The 15,520-nt window shown below is 44.2% G+C and overlaps 1 protein-coding gene across 3 annotated transcripts in view; it reads left to right on the top strand.

Annotated features, from left to right (window-relative positions):
- Nucleotides 1-8,995: 8,995 nt before the first annotated feature.
- txlnbb (taxilin beta b) overlaps nt 8,996-15,520 on the top strand; it is a 15,565-nt gene continuing 9,040 nt past the window's right edge. Inside the window, exons 1-3 of one of the 3 annotated variants that reach the window (XM_055231348.1) lie at nt 9,002-9,205; nt 11,041-11,182; nt 12,863-13,135. In XM_055231348.1, the coding sequence (XP_055087323.1) occupies nt 12,874-13,135 (262 nt within the window). In that variant the 5' untranslated portion in view covers nt 9,002-9,205; nt 11,041-11,182; nt 12,863-12,873. Of the gene's footprint in view, nt 9,206-11,037; nt 11,183-12,862; nt 13,136-15,520 lie in introns of all 3 variants that reach the window. The other 2 variants (XM_055231349.1, XM_055231347.1) reach the window with 2 other exon arrangements.

Here is a 15,520-nt window from a genome sequence, read left to right as displayed (position 1 = left end):
GGTTTTAGATGTCGTCCATGTATGTTTGAGTAATCTACCCATCTCTCCCAGGTCCTATTCTAACTCTCGTTATGGTTAGCAGTACCAGCCTGTACGAGGCTCCGCCCACAAGCCTACATCAACAGTTCTCCATAAATATACAAAAACATGATACAAACTGTACACCATGACATGACAAACCTGGTGTGATGTGCAGTAGTTTCATTAGTGGGATGCAGCTGATTGTGTTGTGATTGTGCTATGAAGGAGGAGGGACTTCAGAATCAGAATCAGAATCAGAATCAGAATCAGAATCCTTTTATTGCCATCGTTTGTGAACACAGCTCACAAACTAGGAACTTACTTCGGTGATAAAGTGCAACATAAAACATAAAACACTGAATAAATACAAATACAAATAAGGGCACGAAGTTAAAAAAGATATGCTTAAAAAATCAAATAAAATACTTAAAGGTAGAAAATATAAACAACAGCAACATCAGAACAACAGAGTAAACATGACTCATTAAAGTGACCGGTGTTTAAAGTGTCAGTTTAGTGCAGATATTATAAAGTGTCCAGTTTAGTGCAGATATTATAAAGTGTCCAGTTTAGTGCAGATATTATAAAGTGTCCAGTTTAGTGCAGATATTATAAAATGTCATGAGACAAACTGCAGAGGGGAACAAACTGTTCTTATGACGAGAGGTTCTGGTCCCAATGGACCGTAGCCTCCTGCCAGAGGGAAGTGACTTAGCACAGAGAGCAAAGAGAGGAGAGATTCAGAGCATCAAAAATGAAAGTGAAACTTATAAAACATGTTAATACGTTGTTTTTGGCGATTATAGCATTTTCAAAACACTAAAAGAATACGTGCTGATCTAAATACAATCTTATATTTCACAGAAACAAACAGCAGATTTTCATTTACAGTTTTTATTTTTTTGTGACAGTTTGACTCTGATTTATGTCTCATATATTTAGAGCGCCCCCTGTCCGCCTTCTTGGAAAACATCTCTTTCAAAACCTTCTATATTTTCATGTTTAATTCTAACTTTGTCCATTTGTCCGTCTCAGGACCAGAAGTCGCCGTTGGCTCCGTCGCTCCCTCCAAACCTGCTGAGCCACCTCCCTCTCCACTCCCAGCACACGCAGCCATCTCTCCTGCCCGCGAGGCCCGTCGGCGGGCTACAGATGCCGCCCCGCTCCCCTCCTCCCAGTTCTTCAGCAGGTGACGTGACCATAGCCTCCCCCCAGAGCAGCGAGGTCGGATCGGGGCCGTCGGAGCGGGACCGTCCCTCTGCTCGGGACAGTGGCCAAGAGGAAAATGTGCAGACGTGTTTAAAAGCCATCGCCTCTTTAAAAATCACCACAGAGGAGCAGCATTAGGAGCCCAGGCTGCGTTCAAGTGTCTGTGGGTGTGTGGGACATGAGTGTTTCTCTTTCCTTTACGGTTTGTTAATTGGTATTTAACCCTTGGACCAGCCGTAGAAAATTATAAAACAGGCCAAATCATTTCACTTTTCCTGACCAGTCCATCGTTACCTGAACGCAGCCTGCCTCCTCTCCTCGTCACCTCATTTCTGCTGCTTTGAGGCAATACAAACCCTGGACCCTGGTCTGGACCCTGGACTGGTCGTGATCCTGGTCTATGCCCGGTCTAATCCTTTTTGAACTTTGAACTTTGTGAAGTTGAGACACTTTTAGAGACAAATCATTTTAAGGGTGCAAGTGCAATACGGCGATGCTAATCTTTGCCTTTGTTTTAAGTGTAGTCGCGTCCAGCTGCACATCACAGATAGGTATGAGAGAACAGGCCTACCTTACAGAGGCCTACCGTGCACACAGGCCTGTGTGTAGGGTAGGCCTGTGTGTGACAGAGCAGACCTGTTCTATCTCTTTAGGCCTGTGTATTTCACTGGTTGAATCGACTGGTTCTTGTGTCGTACGTGACTTTAGTGCAATTTAAACTGAGCCCGTCTCATGATGCAGGTTTAACCAAGTCTGAGTCTGAACCTTCTAAAATCTGAATGTGTTGCCGTGGAAACATATTCAAACCTGAGTTTATCAGAGCTATGAGTCAGTGGCACATTAAAGGCATAAGACCAAAGTGTCTTGCCCAAGGACACGACCACAGTCTGCGGTCGTCGTTTGAACCACCAACTCTGTGGCACATTTCACTATAAAAGACACTTTAAAATAAGGCTCTTGTTGAACCCAGTGTTTTCAATACATTTAGCCTTTAGCACTTAGCCTTAGCATTTAGCCTTTAGCACTTAGCCTCAGAGTTTAGCCTTTAGCCTTAGCGTTCAGCCTTAGCTTTTAGCCTTGGTGTTTAGCCTTGGACCATAAATGGTCCTGGCCATGTAAGTATGTATCTGTGGAGCTCCCCCCCAGTGGTTTTCACACATGTTACACACACCCTCGCTTCACCTGTGCACACACTCTCACAGGCTCACCTGTGCAGACAGACCCAGGCTCACCTGTGCAGACAGACCCAGTCTCACCTGTGCAGACAGAGGCAGGGGGACAGTGTGGCTGATATTAAATTGATTAGTGAACTTGGTCACTGAACTCAGACTTAGTTAAACCTGCTGTTGTGTGTCTGGCTTTGAGATTATTTATAAGGGAAAAGTTTCATGAAAACTGGTCTACCCAAAATGTTGGTGCTCTGGTGCAGTTCTGGGGCAGTTCTGGTGCAGTCTTGGTGCAGTTCGGGGGCAGTCTTGGGGCATTTAGGGGGCAGTCTGGGTGCTTTGGATTTGAGGGTTCGTGCCTTTCATTTGCTCTGTAGATTTTCAAATGAACTTTACTGGCTTTATCATTATTATCTTTAACTTTTGTTTTTATGCATTTTTTTGTTTATAAATGTTGTAGTTTTTATTGATGCATGTGGGATTTGCTCTTGCACAAACTAGAGGACAACACTATAAGAAGTATTTATAAATATATATATATATATATATATAATATCATATATATATATGAGACATAAGCACTTGATACTGATAAATATTTGACTACTGTTTATATGAGCATATATCTGTACTTAATATGCAGTGAGCCGCCAAGGCTAAAGTTAGCGCTAATATCGCTTCTCCCTCTTCCTCCTCCTCCCTCTTCTTTTCCCCCCTCTTCCTCTTCCTCCCTCTTAATCTTTCTCTCTTTCCCTCTTCCTCTTCCTCCCTCTTAATCTTTCCCCCTCTTCCTCTTCCTCATCAGATTTCACGATATTTAAAGGTAATATATGCAACACTCGACCTCTTTGGGGATCTGGGACTTGGACTGGGATCTCTCAGACACTTTGGATTTTTATATATTGTTATTAAATAATTATTGATAGTTTTAAAGAAGCACTATGTAACTTTTCTGCTTGTCTGCGTGGAGATGTTATTGTTTCGTTCCGCATTATGGCATTAAACATATGTATCTTGTATTCATTCAATTGCATTTTATTGCTAAGAAAATACTTGCTGTTCTCCAGGGAAATAAATGTGTTTAATGCCATACAGTGGAACATTTCAGGTGAAGCATTAACATCTCCATGGAGACAAGCAGATGGCAGACCCTCTACAAGAGAAGTTACATAATGCACCTTTAAGTCTGCCTTTTCATTTTGATCAGATCAGAAGTGTATTATGGTCATTTACTTTGGTCTGAACGGCGTCTGGCAACCCCAGCTTGTGTTTGTGTTTTTGTGTTTTTTTACTTTTAAAAGTATACTCTATTTATTAAAATAGCTTGTAAGTGATTCCTGTTTCGCACATATCTGAAACACATTTGGCTCATTTTTCTCTTATACTTAAAACTGTTCCATGTTTTGATATATCGATATATTACCTTTAAATATATTTTGGGTTTTCTCTTGTATCTTTGTATCTTTCTCATTTTTGTCTCAAATGTTGAAAATGTTACATTCCAGTTTTTGTTGTTTTTGTGAATCGATGCAGATTCTGAACATGCATCTGCACAGGCATCTGCACATGCGTCTGCATAGACATCTGCACACACGTCTGCACATGTGTCTGCATAGACGTCTGCACACACGTCTGCACATGTGTCTGCATAGACGTCTGCACATGTGTCTGCACAGGCGTCTGCACAGGCGTCTGCACAGGCGTCTGCACATGCCTCTGCACAGGCCTCAGGTGTCTACACATGCGTCTGCACACACATCTGCACACGTGTGCCGACTAGTCGTGTGCAGGTGTCTGCACAGGCTTGTGCACAGGTGTCTGCAGATGTCTCTGATGCATCTGCAGATGCGTCTGCAGATGCGTCTGCAGATGCGTCTGCAGATGCGTCTGCAGATGCGTCTGCAGATGCGTCTGCAGATGCGCATCTGGACAAGGGGCTAAGACTGAACTCTTCATTTAAACTGGAATAAACCTCAAATATTGTATCAAATGTGAGTATTATCTCTGTTATTATTATTTATGATGATGTGTGTGTGTGTGTGTGTGTAGGGGTGTGTGTGTGTGTGTATTTGTGTTTGTGTGTGTGTCTTTGTTTATAAACTTTATGTATTTTTATGATTTGAACAAGTTTTTCAGTGTTATAATGTGAAAGGAGCAAAAGGAGAACTGACCACTCACCTCCAACAGGTTTAAAGGGGCTGTGTGTATTTTTAAAGGGGCTGTGTGTAGTTTTAAAGGGGCTGTGTGTAGTTTTAAAGGGGCTGTGTGTAGTTTTAAAGGGGCTGTGTGTAGTTTTAAAGGGGCTGTGTGTAGTTTTATTTCATTCCTTCTGACCGCCAGAGGCGGTGCTTCAAACACTGGATGATCACTCTTGCGCATGCCCAGGTCGAGAATTAATAACAACAAATTCATCTATGACCTTCCATTGACCCACGTGAGGCTATAGAGTCAGAAGAGTCTGGAAGCACAGTCCTTTTTTTTATTCTCGTGCTCAGGTTGAGTGTGTTGTGGCTACCTGCAGATAATGCTTTGTTCCACAATTTTTTCCCCCTTTTTGGAGTCCTGTGGCCTGTGATTGATGTATATTACACTCCCCACCTGGAGGACCGGTGAGGTGCAGGTTTTCACAAAGGTAGTCAATGGTAAGTAGTTTCTGCATTATTTTGTTGGAAGCGACACTGGGTTCTGTGGAGCTGGTTAGTCACAAAGTAAAACAGACAAAAAGTAAAACGTGGCCGTGTAAGTGAATATTTAGTTTGTTAATGTTTCTAAGGTGATTTTCACACATTAGTGACTCTGTGGAACGCTCCCAGTAGCAGACAGACACAGACTCACCTGCACAGACAGACACAGGCTCACCTGCACAGACAGACACAGGCTCACCTGCACAGACAGACACAGGCTCACCTGCACAGACAGATGCACGAGGAGGCTGTGGCTGATATTAAATTGATCCACTGAACTTGGTCACTGAACTCAGACCTGGTTAGACCTGCTTTTGTGAGTCTGATGGAAACTGGTCTGCCCAAAATGTTGGTGATCTACTGTCGCGTTTGATGGAGTCCATGTGCTACAGAGCTTGCAGGACCCAGCTTCAGCCTGAAGATGGACATGATTTATGCCCTTTATGTTTGGGTATGGACCACCTTAGAGAAGCTCTGACTGGGAATGCTTGCATGAGTTGCAGCATCATGCCTACGAGCTGGGACCTCGGTGCCCTCTGATATGCAGAACACTCTTCCATTGAGCAAGAAGGTGGTGTCGGCGGCTCCTCGGTGGCCTGTTTCGAGGTCTGGCCACTCCTGGAGTGATCAGCCCAGAACTTCACATGTGCCTCGATTGTCACAGTCTGAGGGCACAGGTGAAGCTCACATGTCAGCGGTCGACAACACCCCGTTTGAGATTTGAGTGTTCACCACCTTATCACGGGGATACCAACTACAGCCCTAACACTGGTCTCCTGTTTTCGGCCAGGTCCAAATGACTGCCATCTCGGACCCGGCAAAGTCGAGAGATAGCAACCTTGCTGGAAAAGGGTGCAATTGTACATGTAGATCCGCGGCAGGATCCAGGTGGCGGGGTTTATTCAAGATACATTCTTGTCCCGAGGAAAACTGCCAATCTACATCCAGTTTTAGACCTGCAAGGTCTCAATGTGTTTTTAAAGGTCATGCCATTTCACACTTTCCCCAGGTGAATAGTTCACGACCATTGATTTGAAGGACGCTTATTTTCATGCACTGATCGCACACAATCATTGGAAGTTCCTTCAACTTGCTTTTCAGGGTAGACATTTTCAGTTGAGGGTCTTCCCGTTTGGGCTGTCCCTATCACCCAGGGTGTTCACTTGAGTGGTGGCAGCGGCCTTGTCTCCTCTGCAGGTGTGGGGTTTGAAGATTCTGCTTTACCTTGACGACTGGTTGATTTGCGACACAAGGCTTGCAATCGATCATGTGAGATGTTTGGGTGTGTGAATATGGACAAGAGCAATCTGATCCCGACCCAGGACACTGTCTATTTGGGGATGGCCTTAAACACTGTCCACATGGTTGCTTGCCCTTCGCCCACAAGGGTTGACAACATCATGGGGGTGCTGGGTACATTCCGAGCAATAGAAGCCCTGCCGTTCCTGCGATATCTCCAGCCTCTGGGCAGGTTGGTAGCAGCCTCCAGTGTAGTTCCGTTGGGGCTACTTTCATTAATGTCGATGCAGATGTGGCTGAACAGCCCACAGTTGGACCCAACTCTGTTTGCACACAGATACAAGAGGCTGCGTGTGTCTCCCCAGTCTTTGCACTCCCTGTGTCAGTGGAGAGACAGACGTTGGATCCTACAGGGCGTCCCATTGGGGTCTGTGCCCTTATTGAAGAAAGTTGTGTATACGGCTGCATCCTCCACGGGTTGATGTGCAATGTTGCAAGGTCGGGTGGTACAGAGGACATGGACCTTGAGTTTGATCAGAGAACACATAAATCTGCTCGAGTTAATAGCTGACCATTTTCTGCCAAAATTGCTAGGCTGGCAGACTTGGAATCAAGTGGCAGATTTCCTCTCTCGCCAGACTCTCTTGCGAAGGGAATGGAAGCTTCACCCAGAGGTGGTCTGCACCATCTGGAGGGTCTTCGGCAAGGCTGAGGTGAATCTGTTCACTTCACGGGTAGCAACCCATTGTCCTTTCTGGTTCTCTCTGAGGGACAACACCCATTGGGTCAGGATGCACTGCCTCACCACCTGCCTCACGCTCTCTTCGCCTTTCCTCCTTTTCCATGGATTTATCAAACACTCCTGAGAGTTCTGAAGGAGGGACACAAGCTTCTGCTGTGTCCCTCTGCTTCATTCTGGCCAGTGAGGATCTGGTTCCTGCTTCTGCACAGACTCTGTTGCAGCTCTCCAGTGCTCTGCTCCAGGACTGACCTCTTGTCCCAGCTGGGGGGTGGATACTGCTTCCCCATCCCAGCCAACTCCAGCTCTGGGTGTGGCCTCTGCAGGGCCTGGTGTTGCATTAGAGTATACTGGAGGAATTGGACATATGATCTGTAATGTTTTTGGTATTTTTGGGTGTGTTTTTGGTGTGCTTTTGGTATGTTTTTGTTTAGTTTTTTGGTGTGTTTTTGTTTTGTTTTTGGTGTACTTTTGTTTAGTTTTTTGGTGTGTTTTTGTTTTGTTTTTGGTGTACTTTTGTTTTGTTTTTTGGTGTGTTTTTGTTTTTGATGTGTTTTTATTTTGTTTGTGGTGTTTTTGTTTTGTTTTTGGTATGTTTTTGTTTTGTTTGTGGTGTTTTTTTTGTTTTTGATGTTTTTTGTTTTGTTTTTGGTGTGTTTTTGTTTTGTTTTTGGTGTGCTTTTGTTTTGTTTTTTGGTGTGTTTTTGTTTTGTTTTTGGTGTGCTTTTGTTTTGTTTTTTGGTGTGTTTTTGTTTTTGATGTTTTTTGTTTTGTTTTTGGTGTGTTTTTGTTTTAATTCTGTTGTTGTTTCCGTGCACTTTTGTTTTGTTTTTGGTGTGTTTTTGTTTTGTTTTTGGTGTGCTTTTGTTTTGTTTTTTGTGTTTTTGTTTACTTTTTGGTGTTTTTTGTTTTCTTTTTGGTGTGTTTTTGTTTTGTTTTTGGTGTGTTTTTGTTTTGTTTTTGGTGTGTTTTTGTTTTGTTTTTGGTGTGCTTTTGTTTTGTTTTTGGTGTGTTTTTGTTTTGTTTTTGGTGTGCTTTGTTTTGTTTTTGGTGTGTTTTTGTTTTGTTTTTGGTGTGTTTTTGTTTTGTTTTTGGTGTGCTTTGTTTTGTTTTTGGTGTGTTTTTGTTTTGTTTTTGGTGTGTTTTTGTTTTGTTTTTGGTGTGCTTTTGTTTTGTTTTTGGTGTGCTTTTTTAGAGGAATCATGACTTTTACTTGAGTACTGTTACTGTTACTCTGCTCTGTATATTACTCAAAGTACTGTTACTGTGTACTATATATTACTCGAGTTAGAGTAAAATTAGGGGGACTGCTTGATGTAACTGAGTATTCCTCACCTCTGCACGTTTGTAAATCATGTTTTTTTGCGTTCACTGAGGAGTTTGCACATGACGTCACTCTGGTCTTTGTCTCTGAGCAGCACAAACCTGGACCTGTGCCCAGTGGTGACCTCATGTGGTGAGAGGCGGGCACTGCAGAAGAAAGAGCATCCAAAAATAACTCTATCTCAAGGAGAGAAGAGAGGGAGAGGGATGAGTGGAGAGTATCATACTACTGTGCATCAGATGCCCTCCCGGATGTTGTGGTGTGTCAGATGCCCTTCCACATGTTGTGCTTGGATAAATACAGTGGGAGAATGTGTCTTGTAAATCACTATAAGAATCTAAACTTCAACTCACAAAATGGCCGCCTTCCTTGAGACTCCTTCACACCTCCAGAAGGGCCCCTCTACTGTCCATCACCCCCCCGGACCCTCTCCTCTGGGTGTCATCCTGCCCCCCAGAAAGGCCCCTTCCTCTGGGACTGGGGTGTCACTTCATCTCCAGACACACACATACACATGCACGCACGCACACACACACACACACGCACCCCCCCCACACACACACACACACCCTCCACTCTGGACACTTGGGGGTTATTTTGGGCTCTTCTTATCACAGCTGTTCTAGTCTCTGTGGTGGCTCTCTCTGGCTCTCTGCTCTGTTCTAGCCTCTCTCTGGCTCTCTTTGACTCTCTCTGGCTCTCTCTGGCTCTCTCTGGCTCTCTTTGACTCTCTCTGGCTCTCTCTGGCTCTCTTTGACTCTCTCGGGCTCTCTCTGGCTCTCTGCTCTGTTCCACTCTTTCTCTCGCTGCAACTGAAGTCCTGGTAAGTCCACGTTTGTTTTTTTACTTAATTTATTTGGTTAATTTTGAAACCATGCAGTGTAAGATTAAATGGCACAACTTACTTAAAATGTTGTGTTGTTCTGACTCAAATAAAAAGATCACACGAGTTTAACTGGACAGAGAGTGGACACAGATGAGCGAGCTGCAGATGAGCGAGCTGCACGTGTGTTTAAATGTGTTTGAATGTGTTAGACTAGAGGTTATAGAGATCAAAGCGTTACTCATTATAGAGATTATACTGTACTTTAACTCAATACTTTTAATAATTGAATTTTGGAATCAGTTTTTGAATTTGAAAAGTATAACCACATTATTATATTAAATAAATGATTCCATAAATGCTTCACTTTTTACAGTGTGATAGTGAAACTTTTGGAAAAAATATTAACAACTGTCACTATAATTGTTAAGTTTTAGTACAAGCTTTATTCACATAATGTTTCTGTGGGTTTTACAGTGAAGTTTTTACTTCAGCCCCAAAAGTTTATATTTTACCATATAAACAAATACTACTGCCGCTACTCCTACTACTACTACTACTATCACTACTACTACTACCATTAAAGTGCTTCAACGAGAGTTGAGGTGTTTTATTCTCACTGAAGCAGTTCTGGTCTGTTTGGTTGTTATTTAAAACCAGCTGAAACTTTTCTTGAGGAGATTCTGAGTTTGTGGATAAATAAACGTGTCGTCCATTTTGAGCCGAGTTTAAAATAGCTCTGGTCTGAACAGGTGCCATGTGCTTCTGTCAGAGCGGGGGAGTAAACAGCAGAACACAACTGTACACATATACATTTATATAAATGTAACTATGTAGAAATACAACAGACAAGACCCAAGGTGTAAAGAGGCTCCTGAGACAATCCAGCACATAACTGCAGTGACATAAAAAAGTTTACCAACAGCTTATTAACTTTCTCCAAATGAACAACTCCTTTGGTGTTTTCAGGTTTTAGACCCACCACAGACTGAGATGCTCTGATCAAGGACACATGACGTCCTCCTGACACTGATGCACAGTCTCAGTGTTGATCCTGTTAGATCTGAGTGTTTGACTCTGTGGATCATGGGATCCTCTTACAGAGACTAGAGGACTGGGAGGGCATCTGTGGTACTGCACTAAACTGGTTCAAGTCCTATTTAGAAAACAGGGAGTATTTTGGTGAAATTGAGAAATGTGTCTCAGATAAACTATCCCTGACCTGTGGGGTGCCCCAGGGGTCAGTCCTGGGGCCCCTGTTGTTCAGTCTCTACATGCTGCTGTTAGGACAGTTAATACACAACAATAATGTGTCACACACAACTCTGCAGACGAGTCAGATCTATGTCTCACTGCAGCAGGTGAATCTGGACCAGTGGATTCACTGCATCAACAGATCAGTGTGTGGAGGAAAAACAACTTTCTCCAGATAAACTCAGACAAGAATCAAGTTCAATTCAATTCAATTCAATTCATTTATTTTTTGTAACGCCCAAAATCACAACAACAGTTGTCTCGAAGGGCGTTCATGTTTTGGTTGATGGGGGAAACCGGAGTACCCGGAGGAAACCCATCCAGACACGGGCAGAAACTCAAGTCATCATCTTTGGCCACAGAAACATAGAGAAAGTGTCAGTCACCTCCAGTCTCTCTCTCTTTAAAACCTTTAAATCAGGCGAGAAATCTAGAGGTAATAATGGACTCAGACTTGAACTTTAACAGACACATCAAATCAATAACATCTGCAGCTTTTTACATCTAAAACATGTCAAAAATCAAAGGTAAACTGTCAAAACCAGATTTGGAGAGACTTATCCTGCGTTTGTGTCCAGTAGATTAGACGACTGTAACGTCCTGATCACTGGACTCTCCAAACGAGAAACAGAACAGAACATCCAGAACATCCAGAACATCCAGAACATCCAGAACATCCAGAACATCCAGAACATCCAGAACATCCAGAACACTGCTGCTCGGGTCAGGACTAGAACCAGGAAGTACTTCACACATGTGTCCTGTGGCTCAGGTCTATGTACTGGCTCCTGCAGTAGTAGCAGCAACAGCAGCAGCAGCAGCAGTAGTAGTAGTAGTAGTAGTAGTAGTAGTAGTTGTTGTAGTAGTAGTTGTAGTAGTAGTTGTAGTTGTAGTAGTAGTAGTAGTAGTAGTAGTAGTTGTTGTAGTAGTAGTTGTAGTAGTAGTTGTAGTTGTAGTAGTAGTAGTAGTAGTAGTAGTAGTTGTTGTAGTAGTAGTTGTAGTAGTAGTTGTAGTTGTAGTAGTAGTAATAGTAGTAGTAGTAGTTGTTGTAGTAGTAGTAGTTGTAGTAGTAGTTGTAGTTGTAGTAGTAGTAGTAGTAGTAGTAGTAGTTGTTGTAGTAGTAGTAGTTGTAGTTGTAGTTGTAGTTGTAGTAGTAGTAGTAGTAGTAGTAGTTGTTGTAGTAGTAGTTGTAGTAGTAGTTGTAGTTGTAGTAGTAGTAGTAGTAGTAGTAGTTGTTGTAGTAGTAGTTGTAGTAGTAGTTGTAGTTGTAGTAGTAGTAGTAGTAGTAGTAGTTGTTGTAGTAGTAGTTGTAGTAGTAGTTGTAGTTGTAGTAGTAGTAGTAGTAGTAGTAGTTGTTGTAGTTGTAGTTGTAGTAGTAGTAGTAGTAGTAGTAGTAGTAACAGCAGTAATAGTACTATGTCATCTTACTTTCTTAAAATGTTGGGATTAGCTAGCATTTCGACTGGCATGCTAACAGTAACTGTTTATAATGAGACACAGACACAGTGGACTCTGACTTTAAGAGCTGGTTGTGCCTCACAGCAACAAGGTCCCTGGGGTTTGGGAGGCACGGGGCCTTTCTGTGGAGTTTGCATGTTCTCTCTGTGTCCGTGTGGAGTTTACATGTTCTCTCTGTGTCCGTGTGGAGTTTGCATGTTCTCTCTGTGTCCGTGTGGAGTTTGCATGTTCTCTCTGTGTCCGTGTGGAGTTTGCATGTTCTCTCTGTGTCCGTGTGGAGTTTGCATGTTCTCTCTGTGTCCGTGTGGAGTTTGTATGTTCTCTCTGTGTCCGTGTGGAGTTTGCATGTTCTCTTTGTGTCTGTGTCACTAAAAACATGTTTTAGTTTATCCTCTGATCTGCTCTAATGTTGTTTCCTCGACACACACAGACCTGGAGTTGTGTTTTGTTTCATTCTCACATGTTTAACACACAAACCTGCAGATTTAAGCTTCTCAAAACACTCTGTTCCACCTTGTGATGTCATCATGTGGTAATACTGGAAGTGCTCCACTGTGTTTTTAAACTCCACCTTCACTAGAATCATTTGGATCATTTCAGTCCTGGAGTCGTCTCTTATCTCGACTGAACTAAAGGTAAAAGGAGCTGTGAACTTGAAAACTACCACATGATGACATCACAAGGTGGAACAGAGCATTTTGAAGATGTAACAGACTAATAAAGTGTTACTCAAACATGTGTGAATGAAACAAAACACAACTCCAGGTCAGTTTTTGAGGAGTTGAGGAGTCAGGTCTGTGTGACACAGGAGCTTTACTCTCAGTGGGACTGTCCTGCGTAAATAAAGTTCACTCAGATAAAACACTAAACACACTGGGACACATTTTAAACACATGGAAATATAAATAAAATGTCACAAATAAACTTTATATTATTTCCTTATAGTGTTTTTGATCATGGAGGTAAGCCCCGCCCCTCAGACCACAGATGTTGACCTCACAGATGACCTTGGACAGAGGCTGGAGGACATCATCAGCACTTATCAGAGCCCTCCCTCAGAGCCCCCCACCCAAGGGCTTCCAGCTGAAGGGAAGGTGACGGCACCTCCACCCTCCCAGACCCCCTCAGAGCCCCCCGCAGACCAGGACGACTCAGAGGAGCTTGCACCCATCAGCAGAAAAGGCCAGAAACCCGAGAAGAAGATGCTCAAGAACCTGGGTAAGACAGTCATACTTTCAGATGGAACAGCTGGGGCCTATATACTTTTATATACCTTTATATACCTCTATATAACTCTGTATACCACTATATAACCCTATATACCACTATATGGCACTATATACCTTTATATACCTCTATATAACCCTTTATAACCCTATATAAGTATATATACCTCTATACCTCGATATAACCCTATATGCCTCTATACATCTAACCCTACATAACCCTGTCCTTGTCTTTTTGAGCCGTAGCTTCTCTCCTCGTGTACTCTCTGTAATGTGTAGTATTAATGTAGTACTGATTACAGCAGCCTCTCCTTGCGTATTGTGAGGGTCTGCTGGGAACGTCTGGTGGAGCTCTCTTTCTCCCTGGTCTTCAACTCACACCTCGGGGAGAGCTTCTTCCTGTTCCTGGTGGAGGCTGGAGACATGGACTCTGAGTTGACCATGTTCTCCACTTCTATTGTCGATGCGGCTGCTCGTAGCTGTGGTCATAAGGTCTGCGGTGCTTATCGCGGTGGCAACTCCCGAACCCGGCGGTGGACACTGGAAGTAAGAGAAGCCATCAGGCTGAAGAAGGAGCCGTACAGAGCCTTATTGGCTTGTGGGACTCCTGAGGCAGCTGACTATTACCAGAGGGCCAAGCGTGCCGCGGCTCGTGCTGTTGCAGAGGCAAAAACTCCGGGTTGGGAAGAGTTGGGGGAGGCCATGGAGGAGGACTATCAGACGACCTCAAAGAGATTCTGGCAAACCATCTGACACCTAAGGAGGGGGAAACAGTGCTTCACCAACACTGTTTACAGAGCGGGTGGAGATCTGCTGACCTCGACTGGGGATGTTGTCGGGCAGTGGAAGGAATACTTTGAGGATCTCCTCAATCACACAGTCAGGTCTTTAGAGGAGGAAGCAGAGACTGGGGACTCAGAGGCGGACTCGTCCCTCACCCTGGCTGAAGTCACTGAGGTGGTTAAAGCTCCTCGGTGGCTCCGGCGGTGGATGAGATCTGTCCTGAGTACCTCAAGTCTCTGGATGTTGTGGGTCTTGGCTGACACGTTTCTGCAACATCGCGTGGCGGTCGGGGACAGGACCACTGGAATGGCAGACCGGGGTGGTCCCTCTGTATAAGAAGGGGGACCGGAGGGTCTGTTCCAATTACAGGGGACTCACACTCCTCAGCCTTCCCGGTAAGGTCTATTCCAGGGACTGGAGAATTTGACCGATAGTCGAACCTCAGATTCAGGAGGAGCAGTGTGGTTTTCGTCCTGGTCGTGGAACACTGGACCAGCTCTATACTCTCCATCGGGTCCTCGAGGCTCATGGGAGTTTGCCACAGTTCACATGTGTTTTGTGGATCTGGAGGAGGCATTTGACCGTGTCCCTCGTGGTGTCCTTTGGGGGGTGCTCTGGGAGTATGGGGTTCAGGGCTGTCCGGTCCCTGTATGACCGGAGCAGGAGCTGTGTCTCTGCAGTGAGTCAGACCTGTTCCCGGTGCATGTTGGACTCTACCAGGGCTGCCCTTTGTCACTGGTCCTGTTCATTATATTTATAGACACAATTTCGGCCAGGGGCCGGAGGGGGTCCGGTTCAGGGACTCATCTCTGCTGTTTGCAGATGATATTGTCCTGATGCTTCTTTGAGTCAGGACCTGCAGCACTAGGCCAGTTTGCAGCCGTGTGATGTGGCTGGGATAAGAATCAGCTCCTCCAAATCTGAGGCCATGGTTCTCGACCAGAAAAAGGTGGTGCCCTCTGCAGGTGGTGGAGAGTCTCTGCCTCAAGTGGAGGAATTCAAGTATCTCGGGGTCTTTTTCTCAAGTGAGGGAAGGATGGAGCGTGAGATTGACAGTTGGATCAGTGTCTGCAGTGATGCGGTCGCTGTATAATCTGTTGTGGTGAAGAAGGAGCTGAGTCCAAAGGCAAAGCTCTCGATTTACCGTCAATCAATAGGGTGAGAAGCTTGGAGTAGAGCCGCTGCTCCTACACGTCAAGAGGAGCAGCTGAGGTGGCTTGTGCAAGCTCATCAAGGCTAAAGCAGTTATAGCGGAGGATTTGGAGCAGAGTTACATATTTGGAATTTTGACCATGAGTATCATAGCAACCAAAGAGCCAATCAGGAGTCAGGCTGATGAAGGTAACGCCTCTTCCTGCACCGCACCACAGGTTTAACAGGGGGCTCTTAGCAACCCTGTCAATCAAACCTGTTGCTAACGCTAACAGGAGCGACCTCGGGGAAAGAAGGACCTGATTTGTCTGTTATTAATGTTCAGATCTTGATTTACAGACACAATAGTGAAATAAAAACCCCAGGATCATGTAGAGGGTTAATACGAACATTTAGGTACAGAGAGAGGACACAGATTATACACAGAAACTGAATTGGACAA

Source organism: Periophthalmus magnuspinnatus, chromosome 22, assembly GCF_009829125.3.
Source record: "Periophthalmus magnuspinnatus isolate fPerMag1 chromosome 22, fPerMag1.2.pri, whole genome shotgun sequence".
Taxonomy (NCBI): domain Eukaryota; kingdom Metazoa; phylum Chordata; class Actinopteri; order Gobiiformes; family Gobiidae; genus Periophthalmus; species Periophthalmus magnuspinnatus.
This window is presented reverse-complemented; position numbering and strand designations above follow the sequence as displayed.